The sequence below is a fragment of the Suncus etruscus genome, chromosome X, assembly GCF_024139225.1.
Source record: "Suncus etruscus isolate mSunEtr1 chromosome X, mSunEtr1.pri.cur, whole genome shotgun sequence".
NCBI lineage: Eukaryota > Metazoa > Chordata > Mammalia > Eulipotyphla > Soricidae > Suncus > Suncus etruscus.
In genome coordinates, this window is record NC_064868.1 from 4,661,257 (window position 1) to 4,681,209 (window position 19,953).

A 19,953-nucleotide genomic window follows, 5' to 3' on the forward strand; every position below is an offset into this window, starting at 1 on the left:
TTGATTTTTAGACATAAAGAGAATAACCTTTTAAAATGCCTTCAGCAGGTATTCTAAGTAATTCATAAGCTAAATTCCTCATATTACTTTAAAATTACATATAAAGATTGTCCTGGTTCCTTGGTTTAAAATGCCCTACTTTTAATCCCAATAGCCTCAGATCCAATTTTCAGGTCACCTAGAATGTCTGATTCAGGAAAGATTAAAAATCCTAAGAATATCGTAAAAATAGTATTTGATATGAATGAAAGACTATTCTGGATAGGCTTGTGTACAGTTAATACTACATGAGCCATGGGAAGATAGACTCTGCCCATTCTAGTCTAATTTGTATCTCCATTTTAGAACTTTATATCCATTTAACCACAGTTTGAATCTTATCTCTTTAATAACCCACTTTATATATGACTAAATATTATATGTTGATCATTCCCCATTAGACTTTCTGTTAGTTTGTCTTTGGACTACACAAGGCAGTGCTCAAGGCTTACTCCTGTGTTCAAGAATCGCTCTTGCAGGTTCTCTGAGGACCATATGGTGGTACGCCATACAAATTTTCCACATTTTAATGTAGACTGATTACTGAAACGTGTAATCAAAAATAACTTCTGTATTTCATTTAAATATGAATTTTCAAAAACCTCTAAACTATGATTTATATAGCAATGAATTTGAATTAAAATATAAAGAACAGGAGCCGGTGAGGTGGCGCTAGAGGTAAGGTGTCTTCCTTGCAAGCGCTAGCCAAGGAAGGACCGCGGTTCGATCCCCCAGCATCCCATATGGTCCCCCCAAGCCAGGGACAATTTCTGAGCGCTTAGCCAGGAGTAAACCCTGAGCATCAAATGGGTGTGGCCCGAAAAACCAAAATAAATAAATAAATAAATAAATAAAATAAAGAACAGCCTACATTACACCAAAATTCTATTTTTAAAGTAAATCAATGATTTAAAGCATCTAAAGATCAATTGTTAACTGTAAAATGTTTTATAAAAGCCATTGTCAATATAGTTGATGTTAAAAGTTCCTTGAATTAATCATAAAAATTTAAAAATAAATTTCAGGATCCTTATTATTTCTAAAATTCTGACAATTTTGCTTTTGACAAGTTACAAATGTAAGCTATCTCTCAACACAGGGCTGTGTACATGGGTACAGATCTGCATGCCAGAAGAGTGTGTTCAATCCCTACCTCCAAATTGTTCCCTGAGCAACTTCAGGAACAACCCCTAAGGACTGATCTGGGGGGGCTGGCGCCCTAAGAACCTCAGGGTGGGTCCAAAAACATTTCAAAATGATAAGAGTAAAGCCACAAAAATCTGTTCAATATCTTAGAAACACTTTAGTTTCTCTAAAGTATGTATGTTAATTAAGTTATAAAAGATTGTATTAAATCCAAGCATGAATATAAGGGCTATGTTATCAATATGCTCCTTCATGTTTTTAAATTAAAATTCATATTTAGATAATAGTCCACAAATTGTTTAATTAGTTTGCATTTAATATAATATAAAGGCAACAAATTGTTAGGAAGCATTCACTTTATAATGTACAGGAAGTTAGTCATCAAAATAAATACTGATTTTTGAAGAATATTTTTGTTTTCTTTAATAAATATCTCACAAAATAATAAACGGAACAGTTAAATATGGAACTTAAACAAATGAACTCTGAGAAATTCACAGAAACTATTTTAGACATTTTATGTAGAAAAGAACAAAGAGCAATAGCAACAGTTTTTCTATATAATTATCCTGGAAAATTAAAACAGTATTTACAGTTTCCTATATTGTAAATGAGTTTTTATTTTCTAAGTGTTTAATAGTAGAAAGGCCTAATTTCAACTAGGTTGTAAGAAAAGATTTTTGGAGTCACCAGGTGTGGCCCAAAAAAGGCAGAAAAAAAAGAGAAAATTAGCAAGCTCAGAAAAAAAAAAACAGGACTTTTTAATACATAAAATTCAGAGAGAGTCTTTTGGAGTTAAAGGAAATATTGAATTAAACCTCAAACTACACATGGAAGCTTTTCTGTGTATTTAAGATTTCAATATTTGGTTTTCAATGTTTCAAAGCAAAACATGTGAGAATATTTCTCTAGGCAAATCAGAATTCACTGTGTAAGAAATTGAAGAAATCTTATACCTGAGGGAAACTGTGTACATTTATTATTTAAAATCCAGTTCTACTTTTTTTCATCAAATATTTTTTTACCCAATTTTATAAAGATTACTCTCTTCTTGCTCTGCACTTATTTGTGAATTACTTATAATACCTCTAATTTTATTATATTGTTAAGAGAAATGACTACTTCTCTTTACAGATGGTACCAGAAAATGCACGGTTTGTCCAGAGTGAAATGAATTGTGTGGGAATCAATAGGATTAATTAAGCCTCCCAAAACTCACCAGCCCAAACCTTTGTTTCTTATTCCTGCATCAGAACTTCACCTTGCAAATTGATACTTTTATGACCATTTAAAAACCCTTGACAACCTAATAGTTTCTGTATTTGAAGTGAAAATATAAAAATGGTACAGTAGAAACTTCAGATTAAGTTGACACCTATTAGGGCAGGCACCGTGGCAGCTACTTCAGTGCTGTCAAGAAGCACATAGGTACCTGCCTATACTTTCTTATTCTGTTGCTGACAGTATTATAAATGAGATTTGAGTGTTTTCTCTATTGAAGATTTTAAAGTGCGTTTTCTTATTTTCTCATGTAGTTATTCTAACTCCCTTGTGTGAGGAGTGAAATGTTGTGGTGTGTGGCTTACTCCAAGGCTTCAAATAAAACATCGAACAAACTAGAATTAAGTTAAAAAAAGATATAGTAGATTAAATGCAACTTTCCAAACAGATATTGCTAAAAAAGTAAGTCACATTGTTTTTCTCCCCTAAGAATAGTACTACTTTAAATAAGCACTTCCCATTATTTCATCCTTGAGTTGACATCCCACCCTTTGAGTTGAGTGGGAAAAAAAAGCTATTTGTGACTGTTTATTTTTAGCTATTGATCATCTTATTTTTGTTGGAAAGGGAATAAAAATAATGAAAGTTGACTGAAAAATAATTCGAAGTACAGCCTATTTCAAAGCATACTATCAAAATTGTTCAGATGAGATTTCTTGAAAGCCTATTAATAAATGCATACCCTAGATATATGTTTTTATCTACGCTTTGCTTATACTAATAGACCTTTTTACAGATATTAAATTTAACTTGTCTTTAGAAAAAACATATAATTACAAGTGGATGTCACGATTAGTGTCTATAGAACTGCTAAATAGAACTATTAAATGCACACTGTAAAACGACGTACTTTATTTTAAAATGCAGTAAGTATTAATCTAGGCTGAGTGTTTATCAAATATAAAATGACATTTCTTCAATTAACATAGTATGAGTTATTTTCTTATGACTAATGTACATCTTTGAAAAATCTGTAAAACACAGAAAAGTGAATCCAAATTAAGCCAAATCACACATAGTTTTAGTAAAAAAAGAAATACAACTATTTTATTTCATTACTTTATCTGTCATATCCATTCCTATTATTATCCTTCTACAGGATGCAACATATTTCATGAAACCTCATACCATAGGCATGCTATCATATAGCAGTAAGAAACATTTTAAGATAATTATTTATAGACAATGTATAATATCCATAATTAAATTTCCAATAAAAGATGTTTTACTAGCATAATATATTTCTATGATATTGTAGATTATTTTAATATCCACTCTAAAGTTGTTAAATGTTTAAGAAATAATAGTTTTACTTTGACTAAAGAATAAACTGAGACATAAAGTGACAGCCTATCTGGGTTTCTTTACATAAATAAGTTAAAACTGTAACTTTTACAAGGGAGTTTAAATGAAAAATGGATAATAATTCAAACATTGAAGTGCAACATTTTCTTGGAAGAGTACAGAGGAGCATGTGGAAACCATAGGGAACAAATGGGAACACAGGTCAATTTATGTTAATAAGGATATAATCAGCACCTATTACATATGAAAATTAGCAAGACATTGTTCCTGTTTTCAAGTATTTCATAATCTAATGGGAACCACATCAAAGTTATTAAGATATTTCTTTTGCTGTCACACAAATAATAATGAATTACAGATCAAAAAAAAACAAGGGGACAAAAGTGAAATGATGTAATAATATAGTGGTGTACAGAAAAAAATATGGGAAACAAGACAAAGAAAAAATGTTATGTCTAACTTCAACCAGGTTAATAATTACACTGAATATCACTGGTGAAAGGGGAATGTATAGTTGTGAGGAAGAGTAAAAGTTTTGTGAATGAGACGGCATTTTTTAGCATTTTTTAGCATTTTAAAGAAGGGGCATAATTATACCAGACAGAGACAAAAAGAAATATGGGCCATGTTTTAAGGAGGCTCCAGATGCAAAACTGAAAGACTTCAAGATCTATTTTAACAATAAGATATTCATAAAAACTAGAGTACAATTAAGATAAACAGAACTAAAAATAAAGCTGAAATTATGTTGGAATCATACTTATAGCCTTTTGAATTTCAAAGAATCCATTGGAAAATTACAAATAGAGACTAAAGAATGGCTTGGAATGACTATTTAGAATTAGCACTTCTCAAGGGGGATTTATCTATCCCAAGATTTTACAAGTGGTCAAAGGTAAAAATCACATAAATCACATGAATGCAGAGCCTTGACATGAGATTAGAGTGCCAGACAGTGAAAGAGGGTGACTAGAGGAAGGGAACAAGGGAATAAAGAAGAAATGGTCATAAAAAGGCTTAAAAACATTGATGCATTCCACAATAGAGAGGATTATTCACTGATACAAAGATTCCAACGTATTCACTTGCCATTCAAACCTTCAGATGCTACATTGAGAAGAAAGGCTGAGATAAGTTGAAGGATTTAAGATTTATTTTATTATAAATGGTCTGATTTTTTTCATCTTAATTTTTTGTAAATTGTTTTGTTCATGTAAGCACCATGATTACATACATGATTGTAGTTGAGTTTCAGTCATAAAAAGAACACCCCTCTTCACAAGTGCAACCTTCGCACCACCAATGCCCCACAACTCCATCGGAATTCTACATCTTTCGCTCATTAACAATGTCATAATAGTTAGAGTAGTGATGTCTCTAACTAAACTCACAACTCCACCTGGTGAGCTTCACATTGAGGCCAGTCCTAAACCTCATCTGTTATCTCTGAGAATTATTACAGTAATGTCTTTTGTTTTTCTTAAAAGTCATCAATGAGTGAAAGTACTCTGTATATATCTCTCTCTCTGACTTTCTGCACTCAGCATAACGATTCCATGTACATCCATTTATAGGAAAATTTCATGACTTCATCTCTTCTGACGATTGCATAATATTCCATTGTGTATACGTACCACAGTTTTTTTTTAGCTATTCATCTGTTGAAAGACATCTTGGTTGTTTCCAGAGTCTGGCTATTGTAAATAGCACTGCAATGAATATAGGTGTGAGGAAGACAATTTTGTATTGTATTTTTGTGTTACTAGGGTGTATTCCTAGGAGTGGCATAGCTGGATCATATGTAAGCTTACTTTCCAGTCTTTTGAGGAATCTCCATGTTGTTTTCCATAAAGGCAGGACTAGATGTCATTCCCATCAGCAGTGAATGAGAGTTTCTTTCTCTCTACAACCCTGCCAGCACTTATTAATAACACTCATGTTATTCCACTGATCAGAGGGTCTGTCTTTAGTCCAGTACCATGCTGTTTTAATAATTATACCTTTGTCAGAGATAAACAGATGGGAACAGATTAAGCTGAGAATCTTCTGCACCTCAAAAGAAATAGTACCCAGGATAAAAGAGCCACCTACTGAGTGGGATAAACTATTCACCCAATACCCATCAGATAAGGGGCTAATATCCAAAATATACAGGGCACTGACAGAACTTTACAAGAAAAAATCTAATACCATCAAAAAATGGGGAGAAGAAATGAACAGACACTTTGATAAAAAAGAAATACAAATGGCCAAAAGGCACATGAAAAAATGCTCCTCATCACTGATCATCAGGGAGATGCAAATCAAAACAATGATGAGATACCATCTCACACCACAGAGATTGGCACACATCACAAACAATGAGAACAATCGGTGCTGGCGGGGATGTGAAGAGAAAGGAACTCTTATTCACTGCTGGTGGGAATGCCATCTAGTCCAACCTCTATGGAAAGCGATATGGAGATTCCTCCAAACACTGGAAATTGAGCTCCCATTGGACCCAGCTATTCCACTCCTAGGGATATACCCTAGGAACACCAGAATGCAATACAAAAACCCCTTCCTCACACCTATATTCATTACAGCACTATTCACAATAGCCAGGCCCTGGAAACAACCAAGATGCCCCTCAACAGTCGAATGGCTAAAGAAACTGTGGTACATATACACAATGGAATATTATGCAGCCGTCAGGAGAGATGAAGTCATGAAATTTTCCTATACATGGATGTACATGGAGTCTATTATGCTGAGTGAAATAAGTCAGAGGGAAAGAGACACAAAATAATCTCACTCATCTATGGGTTTTAAGAAAAATAAAAGTCATTTTTGCAATAATCCTTTGAGACAATTAGAGGAGGGCTGGAACTTCCGCTCACTTCATGAAGCAAAGAGTGGTGAGTGCATTTATAGAAATAACTACACTGAGAACTACCATAATCATGTGAATGAATGAGGGAACTGGAAAGCCTGTCTAGAGTACAGGTGGGGGTGGGGTGGGATGGAGGGAGATTTGGTGGTAGGTCTGTTGCACTGGTGAAGGGGGGTATTCTTTACATGACTGAAACCTAATCACAATCATATTTGTAATCAAGATGTTTAAGTAAAGAAAAAAAGGGGGAAAATGATAGTTTAGGGAACCTCAAGTGACTGCAGGAAAGGAGGTGAAATGTGTGTGTGTGTGTGTGTGTGTGTGTGTGTGTGTGTGTGTGTAAGAGGTGAACAGATAGATGCCAATGATGCTGAAGAAAGATCTCCCCCCACCTTTTCTTTCTAATTTTAAACATTGTGGTTTACAAAATTGTTCAGAATGCAGTTGTTTTGGACTTCCAATGTTCTAGCACTAATTCCACCACCAAAGCGACTTTTCCTTCATCATTGTCTCCAGTTCTCATCCACTCCCCAAACCTATCCCTTTAGCACGCACAAAATAATTTATTTTATATTGCTTGTTACAACAAAATGGCCCCAAAAGAAAATTTGTGAAAACTGTTATATCTCACAATGGTGTTATTAAAGTCATTGCCTGAGAATTAAAAATAATAATAATAATGATAGCTTTGTAATACTATTTAAAGTTGGGTAATTTGATGCCTCCCATATTCCTTTTCGCAAGGATTGCTCCAGCTATTCATGGGTGTTTTTTATTCCAAATGAATTTCAGGATGTGTGATCCACTTCTTTGAAGAATATCAAAATGCTTTGGTGAGTATTTCCATTTTAATGACGCTAATTCTCCCAATCCATGGGCAGGGTATGTGTCTCTATTTCCTTGTTTCCTCTCTTATTTCTTGAATCAGGCTTTTGTAGTTTTCTTTGTATAGGTCCTTCACCTCTTTAGTTGACTCCATGGTATTTGAGTTTGTGTGGCACTTATATAAAAGGGATTGTTTGTTTAATGTCCATTTCTTCTGTATCATTATTGATGTACAAGATGCCATTGAGTTGTGTGTTAATTTTGTAGCCTGCCTCTTTGCATATTTTCTAGAAGCTTTTGGTGGTCTTTAGGGTTTTCTAAATATAGTATCATGTCATCTACAAACAGTAAAAGCTTTATTTCTTCCTGTCATATCTGGATGCCCTTGATATCTTTTTTCTTGCCTAATCGCTATGGCGAGGATACCCAGCACTATGTTCAATAGGAGTGGTGAGAAAAGGCAGCCTTGTCTCCTACCAGATTTGAGAGGTAAGATTTTTAATTTATCTCCATTGAGGATAATATTTGCCATTGGCTTATGATAGATGGTCTTGATTATAGTGAGAAAATTTCCTCCGATTCCCATCTTGATGAGAGTTTTTTTAATCAAGAATGGGTATTGGACCTTATTCAATGCTTTCTTTGCATCTATCTATTGATATGATTATATGGTTTTTTATTTTTCTTTTTGTTGATATGGTATATTATGTTGATTGATTTATGTATATTAAACCATCCTTGCATTCCTGGAATGAATACTACTTGGTCCGGGTCTTGATTGGGCAGGGATCCTATTTGCCAGAATTTTGCTGAGGATTTTTGCATTTGTGTTCATCAGGGATATCGGTCTGCAGTTTTCTTATTTTGCAGCATCTCTCATTGGTTTTGGTATCAAGGTGATATTAGCTTCATAAAAACTGTTTGGGAGTGTTACTGACTTTTCAATTTTATGAAAGAGCCTGAAAAGGATTGCTAGTAGGTCTACTGGAAAGTTTTGAAAAAATCATTAGTGCATCCATCAAGGCCTGGGCTTTTGGTTTTGGGAAGACTTTTGATTACCATTTAATTTCCTCAGTAGTGTAGGTTATGTTTAGATAAGCTAGATCATCCAGGTTTGACTGTGGGAGATATAAGAGTCGAAGAATTTATCAATTTCTTCCAGATTCTCATGTTTAATGGCATAGAGTTTCTCAAAGTAGTTTCTGATTACACTTTGAATCTCTGCAATATCTGTAGTGATCTCCCCTTTTCATTTAAAATCCTTTTTATTAGGGATAACCCTCTGTTTCTTTGTGAATTTTGCTAGTGTTTAATCAATCTTGTTTATTTTTTCAAAGATTTTGCTTTTGCTTTTTTTGATCTTTCAGACTTTTTATTGATTTCCACTTCATTGATTTCTGCTCTAAGCTTTGTTATTTCCTTCTGCCTACCTATTTTTGGTTCTTTTTGTTGAACAATTCCTAATTTTATAAGCTGTGTTATTAAGCTTTTTATATATACCCCTTCATCCTTTCTGATTCTGATGTGTGCTTCCAAAGCAATAAATTTTCCTCTAGAACTGTTTTTGTTGTGTCCTATAAATTCTGGTTCGTCTTTTCTTTTTTTTTTTTTTTAACAATTTTTTGGTGGGGGCAACACCCGATGAAACTCAGGGATTACTCCTGGTTATGCACTCCTGGCTTGAGGGACCTTAAGGCCTGTTGGAGAATCAAACCACAGTCGGTCCTAGGCTACCACGGGCAAGGCAGATGCCTTACTGCTTGCACCACTGGTCTGGCCCCACAATTTGTGTTAATTGTCACTTATTTCCAGGAATATATTGATTTCCTCTTTGATTTCATCCTTGATCATCTGGTTATTCATTAACGATCTGTTTAATTTTCAGGTGTTGAAGTTTTTCTTCTGTGTCCTTTTGTATTTCACTTCTAAGCAGTGTATTCTGATCTGAGTAGGTTGTCCTTATGATTTCTATCCTCTTCACTTTATGGAAATATATTTTATGGGCAAGCATGTGGTCTATCCTGGAGAATAACCTATGTGCATTGGAGAAGAATATGTATCCAAGTTTCTGGGGATGGAGTACCCTATATATACTTACTAGTCCGCTTTCTTCCATTTCCCTTTTCAAGCTAGTATATTCTTATTGGGTTTCAGCTTGATTGCCCAATCAAGATGTGACAGGGCAGTGTTGAAGTCTTTCACTAAAAATGTGTTGTCACTGATGTCTTCTTTCAGATTTGTCAACAACTGTATTAAATATTTTGCTGGTTCCTCATTGAGTATGTGTATGTTTTACAGTTATGTTTTATGTATTCCTTGATTAGTACAAAATGTCTATCTTTGTTCCTTATAGCTTTTATGCATCTAAAGTTTATGTCATTTGATACCAATTTGGCTACTCCAGCTTTTTTAAGAGAGTTGTTTGCTTGGATGTTTTTCCTCCAACCTTTGAATTTGAGTCTATGTCTGTTCTGAATATTCAAATGTGTTTCTTGTAGGCAGAATGTTGGATTTAGCTTTTTGATCCATTTTGCCACTCTGTGTCTCTTAACAGGTGCAGTTAGTCCACTGACATTGAGAGAGATAATCATCATGGGATTTTGTGTCATCTTTGTGTAGAAGTTTGGTGTGTCTGTTGGTCTATCTTGTCTTAAAGTAGACTTTTCTGTTTTTCTTTTAAGGCTGGTTTTGATTATATAATGTTTCTGATGTGTTGTTTATCTGTGAAGCTATGTATACTTCCTTCAAATCTGAAAGTGAGTCTGGCTGGGTGCAGCATTCTAGGCAAAGCATTTATTTCATTGAATTTTGTCACTATATACTACTTTTGCCTTCCAGCCTTGAGCGTTTCTTGTGACAGGTCTGCTGTAAATCTTAAGGATGCCCCTTTGAATGTAATTTCTGTTTTTCATCTTGCTGCTTTCAGTATTCAACCCCTATCTGTTTTATTCACCATTGTGACTAGTATGTGTCTTGGGTTATTCTTTGGGTCTCTTCTAGCTGGTACTTTTCAGGCATTCAGAATTTGGTTGTATGCATATTTAGCTGTGAAAATTTCTCTGCAATGATGTCCTTGACTATTGATTCTTCCTGGGATTCTCCTTCTGGGGATATTCTTCATGGGTCTCTGGGACTCATATGATTCTTATGTTGTTTCTGTTGAGTTTATTGAAGACTTCTATTTTCATCTGTTCACATTCTTTGAGTAATTTTTTCATTGTCTGATCATTTTCTTTAAGGTTCTTTTCCAAACTCTTCTGTTGTATGGAGTTATTATGCATCTCATCTTCAAGTTCACTTATTCTGTCCTCAACTGCATTTTCATTTCGTCTACTGAGATTTTCAGATTTGTTATTTTAGTTTGGAGTTTTGTGATTTCTATCTTTATAACCTCTTGATTCTTATTTGTGTTCCATTCAACTCAATCTATGTTTCTTTGAGTTCTATGAACATCCTCCATATTTCTTCTCTAAACTCCTCTGAGAGGCTAACTAGTTGATTGGCTCTTCTCGGGTCATCAGAGCTTCCATCTTCATGATCTATTCATGGAATCTGCCTGCATTGTTTCACCATTGTGTCACTTGTAGTGTGGTTTTTTTCTATGCGTAATGGTGGATTTCATTGGCTAGAAGATGGCACCACCCTTTTTGGGCAAGGACAGTCAACCTTGCTGGTATTAATTTTGCTGTGGTCTTCCTCTATAGCTTCAAGCAGGAAATCAGGAAGCCAAATGTGGAGCAATGAAGAAGACCTTTATAAGCCCATGCTGGAGTCTTATACCACCTTTATGGGCAGGGTCAGCCTACCTTGATGGGATTAAGTTCACTGTGGTCTTCCTCTGCAGCCTCAAGTAGCAAATCAGGAAGCCCTAATTCTTATAGCTATAAAGAAAATATCTATTTAAATAAATAAACTAGATTAACAAATTAGATGTAGTACAAGTTGGCATGGGGTAAGTAGGCAAAACCAAGGAATCAAACTATAAATGTTTTTGGTAAGAAACATTTTAAAGGGGACATATGGAATGATTGATATGTGTGATAAAAAATTGAGAGTTAGGGAAAATAACTATAACAAATATGAGCCACTGAACTTTATATAACAAAAATCAATAATGTTTAGAGCAAAATGTTGTAAGGAAGGCATCCTCTTAGAAACAGAATATAGGGGGGGCAGAGTGGTGGCACAAGTGGTAAGGCATCTGCCTTGCATGCACGACCCTAGGACGAACCACAGTGTGATCCTCCCAGTGTCCTATATGGTCCCCCAAGCCAGGAACGATTTCTGAGCACATAGCCAGGAGTAACCACTGAGCATCACTGGGTGTGGCCCAAAAACCAATCCCCCCCAAAAAACCAACCCCCCTCACAAAAACAGCATATATGGGTGAAAGTTAGAGAAATTTCTAAGTTCCCAGTATATGCATAGTATTTCAGTTTCTTGGAGTAATTTCAGTAATTTCATATTTCTATTCTACCTAATGTTTCCTGACAAATACCAAAACTTGAACCCATTACTGACTTGAAATTATATTTCAAAATAGAATATATAACAAAGAGCATACTGATATAAAGTCCCAATCAGAGAGGGAACAAGTTTTTGAGGGAAATATCAGAATGGGATATATTTTCTATGATACAGTTATCAACAACAGGTTGTTCATACATCTTGGGGATAAAACAAAAACTGAATCACTGGTTTCATAGATGGTAAATTCTTTAAATAGTGAACTTGGGGGTTTAGTCATATTTGACATATTTGACACTAATGGCAATTCCACCTCTGCACATGTCTCTAAGGAGATCTTAATTAATGAAAGTCATTTCAGCCATTCTTCTCAGTTTAGCCTAAAGTTTAGGCTAATAAATGCATGCTCTGGAAACTGAATTCTAAAATAGCATGCTCTCTATTTATGACCTTCCTTCATACCTAACAGTTTCAAAAAAGGTAACCTTTTCATCAAGTCACGTTATTTACCCTCCTTTTGATGTAATATAAGGAATACATACATTAAGTTTAGGAAAGGTCACTGAGTAAATACAGACTATAAGGAAAATGACCCATATATCACATTAGTACTTTTTATTCCCTGGTGTCCTAGAATGATGTGAGAACCAAAATCCCCTGGAATAGCCATAGATATACTGTTATATGGGGGAACCCCACTGGATGTTTGGGAGGGTATTGCCAGAACCTGCACTTTAACAGATGCATTATGGTGCTGCTATATAGACACACTGGACTAGTGATGCCCTAAAATTTAAGTCAGAAAAGAGATTTCTGTCCGTGGAACAAATTGAACCTACTGTCAGTTTTTGTGAAGCAAATTGTAGTAATACATAGCCTCACACTCTACACTCACAGTGTCTATTGCTGCTTTGTATAAGGTGAACAGCTACAATAGTGAATCTTTAACAAGAGTTTACAATGCTTTAAGTACTATCTGGCCCTTTGCAGAAAAAGTTTGATAATCTCTGTCCTTAAATGCCACTATTCTCCCTATAGTCCAGTTAAGTCTTTGAAAATGAGAAATGATATTTAATGATATCAAATATAAAAATACTCAGTGAGACTGTTAGGGCACTTCAGTATCACTGGACATAGAGCTGTAACACATGTCTTGATTGCAGGAGGCCTAGGTGCAATTCCTAACACCATATGGTTCCATGAACACAGCTAGAAGTGATCTGTGAGCATCAAGGCAAGAGCAGTTCTAGTCAAGTGGTGCTAAACTCAAATCCAAACTAATAAAATAAAATGTTTACCATCTCCTGTATATATGAGACAACAAACAGTAAATTACCGACTTTCTCACTGCCATGATTTCAAAATACAAAGTCACAAAGCTACTTTCTCTTCTATTATATATATATATATATATATATATATATATATATATATATATATATATATTTGTTTTGGGGGCCACATTTGGCAGTCCTCAGAGACTACTCTTCATTTAGTGTTAGGAAGTCAGGGGTATTCCCAGTGGTGCTAGCAAAATGTGCAGCACTGGGGATTAAACCAGAACTTTCACATGGAAATCATTCATTAAAACCTTTGGGCCTATCTTCCTTACCCATAATGAAACAAAAATTAATTCCTAGAGAAACAGTACAAATAAGTACACAGTAAAAATGTAGAGCAAGTATTAGAGAGAGCACAAAGATTAAGATGTTTGCCTTGGATGTAGTCATCCTTGGATCCCCAATACTGAATATGGTCTCCCAAGTACTACCAGGAATAATTCCGGAGCACAGAGTAGTCCTGAGTACCAGCAGGCATGACCCCCCCTCCAAAAAAAAAACAAAGAAAATAGAACTAGACACACAGATATATACATATACATAGAGGAAAAAGAAAATATACTGATTCATTTAAGTATATTAATGGACGTTCTTTGAGAAACTATAGTCAAATTTATTAGCAATTACTAACTTTTTCTGGTAAAAAAGAACAAGGAGTGCAAGATTCAGTCAACTTCACAAATAAACCGTATCGTTCTATTTTATTTCTCTGCTTTCTCAAGTTACGCGTTCTTGTGCAGGTTGGCAGAAAATGGCACTCTGAGAAAGCAGTGGCAGTCATAGGCTGGCAGCAGCTTACACCAAGGACTGATTGCAAGCCTCAAACCAATCACAGGTGCTTTCCTATTAGCTTCCTGTATGCTTACACAGGACATGCTCTAGTTAACTGACTTCTCTCCCACTTTCCTTCTACTAATTCAGATTTAATTAGGGCATTATATTAAATGCTGTACTACTAAAGGAATTTGATTTGGTTATTCCTGGTTTAGATAAAGGCCAAAGTAAAAAATCAGGTGATGTGAATAGTCTGGGATAAGGGGCTATTATATGTGTACATGCATACACATGGGATTACAAGTTTATAGAGCAAAGAACTCAGATTATTTCCTAAATGGGACACTTTAGTTTTGTGAAAGTCAGTAAGATTAGTTATTCCTATAACAATAGAAGTACGAGATTAACAGATGAGTCTAATTTATTGTAATGATGAATAAAGGGGTACAGGTTAATCTTAATATTGTCTGACAAAGCATTTGTTTACTTACTGGACTGTATGAAGACTTTTTGTTTCTTTTTGCTTTCTTTTGGTTCTTGGGCCACACCCAGAGGTGCTCAGGGGTACTTCTGGCTCTCAGCTCAGGGATGGATCACTTGGGCCAGGGAGTCACGGGACCATATGGGGTACCAGGATTGAACCTGGATCTACAGTATGCCAGGCAAGTATCATACACACTGCAATATCTCTCCCAACACTGTATCACTACATTTTCAATGAATAATTACATATTTTATTTCTTTCGAATAGTCATTTTTGAATGAGAAAACCCCTAGACTGCAACTTATAAATTCTTTATAGAATACTTTTCATCAGAATATGAAAAAGTTAATATAGTCAAAGAAGTAAAATGTGTCAGTTTTTACCTGTTGCACAATCGTAGTTAGTTCCAAGCAGAGTTGTATGACATTATTCCTAGTAACTGAATAGTCTGTGACAGCAGCAAATGGTGATCTAGGAAAGGAAAAGGAAATTTTGATTAATAGGAATAACTTTTACAACAAATCCTAAAATAAGATTTTGAATAATATTAAATGAGTCATTATAAATATTATGTAGTGATACAAACATTCAGGAATAATGTATGGCAGTGAGGGAAAGGCTTGAAACATAAATTCAAGAAACAATATTTGCTTTCCATCAAATTCCTTTTTTCTATTTCTTAGTATTTAGTTGTTTGGTATTTATTACAAGGTCTCAAGACTGCATAAAAATAATCCTTTTAAAAATAGAGAACATTTTTATCATTTTTAAAATAAAGCTAAGATTTTACATCTAGTGTTTTGTTGAAATATTCAGTTAATGGCCAACAGACTTACTAATACCACTTACTATTCTAAATGCTTTACAAGAACTAAAGTATTTTCAAAATTGTATGAGATAGGTACTATCATTATTCCCATTATATACTATCATTATTCCCCTTTTACAGATGAAAAACACTTAGTATAAATAAGTGAACTGATATCTAGTAAAAATGGAATTCACACCCTGGAAATTTAACTCCAGATCTCAATTCCCACATGGAATTACACACACACCAATATACTTATTCGATGGACTTATCTAGGCTTAATCTTAGAATAATAATGGTACTTTGTTGAATGGTGGGTTGTGTGTTCCACAATCCCCAGAGAGGGGAAGGGATTCCCATGCCCTCTGTCTAGGTAGGACAAGTGACACAGATCCAGTAGCAATTCCGACACAGGAAATAATCCACACACAACTGGGAAGGAATAGCAGGCCCAAAACTCAAACTGCAAGCTATTCACCCACAAGCCAGTAGTTCCACCACATAGAACCATAAGCCAAGACGTCAGCCGCTCCTCCAGGCTGCCTGAGTAGCCTATATTGTAAAAAACAAAGCCCACCCCCTAGAGGAGGTGAAAAAGCCAGATAATGAGGCAATAGGGAAACATCTTTTTAACACGAAAACCAAAGGAACCAACTGAGAGACATCTAATTAGAAGGCAATATGAGGACCAATCCAAAGGCCTCTACCAACAGTTATTCTGTTACTTTGCAGCCTTTTAAATATAATTTTGTATAAAAATAACTAATAAATTGATTATATTTTTCAAAACTATTATGAACACATAGTAGTAGTCTTTAATAGAAAGTATTTTGCCACCAAGTCAATTCTTTAGTTTTCCATTACTTATTTTCCCTCTGTGAAAGCCAATCAGGTTTTTGTGAGGTCAAAATAGGCAGGCAAAAAAGAACTACTTTCAGCAATTTACTTGAAATGCTGAAGCTTGTTCATGTTGCAGATATAGTCTATCCTGGTGAAAATAGAAAATAAATAAAAAGGTAATCTGATACTGGGTGAAACATTCCTAAAATGACAATTATATCTTGGTAATGGTATTCAACCCTACTAATCCTCACTATATTTCTGTCTATTAGTCTTATAAACATTCAAGACTGGAGGTGAAGTATTTAACTATCAGTTTTCATTTTATTTGTATTTTCTCTTAGCCTTATCAGTTTTTGCTTTATGTGCTTAGACACCTACATTACATCTTTGGAACTATTAAAAATTAGAGATGTAATTACAGCATAATTCTCAATTTAAACATCAAAATACACAAAAGGCAAAAACTATTAAATACCTGAATATTAGCCAACTGAACACTAAAGCTTATTTATCCCTTTCCTGTCATTCAAATTTCAAGGAGATAAACCTCTACAAGAAGAATCTAAACATACGAGGTTCCTAGATCTAGTTCTGCCTTGCAGGAGGGAGGCCAAGAATTCAAGACAGGGGTTGTCCCATGTCAGGCTGTGAACTGCACTGAATGCCATGCAGAAGGATTACCACTGGAATTGGCATGGTAACAAAGTGTGTACAATCACTAGGGAGTTTGCACTAACAGACAAGTGCATGATTGATACTCTGACATTATAATAATAACAATGAAGAGAATGGAAGGGAATATTGCATACAGCTGAAAACAAATGAATGGACAATATCACGAGCAATTTTATCATGTATTGAATTTGCCTAACGAGAAATCATATAAAGTTATACTTAAACCATACTTATTTTTTGGTCAAATCCAGCAGTGCTCAGAAGTTACTCCTGGCTCTTTGCTCAGAAATCACTCCTGGCAGGCTTGGAGGACCATATGGGATTTGAACCATCATCCTTCTGCATGCAAGGCAAACACACTACCTTCATGCTATCTCTCCGGCCCCACTTAAACCATTCTTAACCAACTATAGGAATATTTGGTATGACAATTTCAGTTATATATCCATATAATTTAAAGAAGACCTACAGACAAGGCTCTAATCTTTGAGGGTGGCCAAGGATGATCATTCAATTAAAAATAATTTGAGTTCAAAAATGGCTGTGTGGTTCAGAGGGTAAGGCACTTGCCTTGCCTTGTATGAGATAACCTGAGTTCAATCCCTGGTACCACACATATTCCCTGGATTCGTGCTAGAGTGATTCCTGAGCACAGAAGGGTAAGGCACTTGCCTTGCCTTGTATGAGATAACCTTAGTTCAATCCCTGGTACCACGCATATTCCCTGGATTCGTGCTAGAGTGATTCCTGAGCACAGAGCCAGGAGTTAGACCTGAGGACAGCTGTGGGTAGCCCCAAGGCAAAAACTGAAAAGAAATCCATGTTTATATTATAATTGAACACAATAATCTAAAAAAACTTAAGAGAACAATTTGGTTTTAAGTCTAAAGACATTATATAGAATATCTAACCTGGAGATTTCAGACTACATACAAAAAGAAAACGGTCAGTCAAAATAAAGGAAATTAAATTCATAACAGGAAATAATTCTGACACTAGAAACAATCCTTGGTTCATCAAGAATTGGCTATTATAGGGTGTATGTATTTGAATCTTAAAAGTTAGCAGCTATCTTCTTAAATTATTAAATGTATAGATTAATGCTTTACTTTCACTCTAGTGCAAAGGTTTTGGCCTTTAAAAAATTATTCTTAAAGAATTATTATTGGGGCTGGAGAGAGAGTACAGTGGGCAACATGTTTGTGTTGCACATATTCAGCACAGGTTTAATCTCCAGCACCTCAAATGGCTCCCTGTAGGCTCTACCAGGAGTGGACTCTGAACTCAGAGCCTGGAGTAAATCCTTAGCACAGCTCAATGTGGACCCCAAATAAACAAAGATTTGTCTTTTTTTATTCTTTTATTGACTTTTGCAAATATTCTTTTCTTAATGTTTATTTAAGCACCATTATTACAAAATTGTTCATACATGAGTTTCAGTTATAGAATTTGAATCACTCTTCACCAGTGCACTTTTCCCACCACCAATGTCCCTGGTTCTCCTCCCATTTATCTCCCCAGCCTGTCTCCGGGTCCAGAATTCTCTCTCTCCTCTCCCTCTTTCTCCCTCTTTCAGCATTTCATTTAACAGTTCAAAATCATAAACAAATAAAAACTAATAAAAAAAACATTTTAAAACAACTAAGAAATAATGTCTTGAAGGCCTTACTACTTATCATTTGGCATTGCTGAACCTGGGGGTAGCCAGTAAATGCTATCAATGTTAACATCACTACTTTTTTCTACAAAGAGGCCAAGTGAGACTGGGAGTACACAAGGAAAAATAGTCCAAACCAGGGGTCTCAAACTCGTGGCCCGCAGGCCTTTTGTGGCCCTCCGGTCAACATTTTGTGGCCCTGCCCTAGAGGAATCTTTTTTTGTTTTGTTTTGTTTTAGTAGTTTGGGTCACACCCCCCAATGTTCAAGGCTTACTACTGACTTTGCACTCAAGGATCATCCCGACTTTGCCACCTGTGGCCCCCAGGTAAATTGAATTTGAGACCCCTGGTCCAAACTGTAATGAGCCACATTATCTCAAAGTGTTTCAGAGGGTTCTCTTTGTTCTGTATTTTCCCCCTGGTTTAGTTTTTGTTCTATTGTTTCATAGCTTGGAAGAAAAAATTAATTCAATTATTATTTAGATAAGATTAAAGATGTCAAAAATTTCTTTTTCAAAGAAAATACTTATTTCTATGGAACCCTAATATTTATATATTATACTTTCAAAAATTAAATATTAAATATTGAGGATTCTTTTGTTCCCTCCCTCCAATGATTCTTAATGATATGAAAAAAAATTCTCTATGATCCCCTTCAAAATAGGGTTGACTTGAAAAGTAGTTTAGAAATAATCAGAAATATTTAATTAAAAAGTAATGCTAAGGACAATTTTCCGCATTTTTTTGTGATCTGTTCACTAAGGATTTCTGGTAGAAAAGTCTCTCTGTTCAGAGTTCATCTTAGAACAAAATTACGGGGATTGTTGGACTTGTTCCCTTTGCCCCCATATGCACCAATAATACCTGTGGTATTGTTTCTTTATTTGCATAGGCACATTAAAATGGGAAATATTACACATGCAAACAAGTTCTTATCTAATAGAAATAGAAACACACAAATTTTGTAATGCAGTGAGGCCTTACACCCTGAACATTGTCATAATGACTTGGCTTAGGCCTCAAAAGAACGGGCATTGTCCATTCATACCTGAATCATGGATACCGTCTATGGCAACAACCACAGTTGTCTATAACATCACCAGGAAGCAAGCCTCTACCAGGAAAGACCCTACCACTGCCCTGGCATCAACTTACACCAAAGAAGGTCCTTTTAACACCCAGAGGACTTAGCAACAGCAACAACCTGCTTTCAGGGGAGGGCTCTGTGCATTGCCCTCTAATGGTGAAGTGAAACCAGAGAATGCTCCACATCATTTTGACTTAAATATAGGATATGCACAGAAACCAGGATCTCTACAGAAACTTGACACCAACAACAGAGATTGTGTGAAAAACTTTTACTGGAACCACAGGTAATGGTTCAGGGACAACGGAGTATGCCTGGAGACTAGAGTTGGTCTTATGCCAGAATA

At 35.2% G+C, this 19,953-nt stretch overlaps 1 protein-coding gene across 2 annotated transcripts in view; it reads right to left on the reverse strand.

Moving 5' to 3' along the window:
• CNKSR2 (connector enhancer of kinase suppressor of Ras 2) overlaps window positions 1-19,953 on the reverse strand; it is a 298,808-nt gene that overhangs the window by 203,009 nt on the left and 75,846 nt on the right. For both annotated transcript variants that reach the window (XM_049766782.1, XM_049766781.1), the window contains exon 4: window positions 14,917-15,004. In XM_049766782.1, the coding sequence (XP_049622739.1) occupies window positions 14,917-15,004 (88 nt within the window). The remainder of the gene's footprint in view (window positions 1-14,916; window positions 15,005-19,953) is intronic.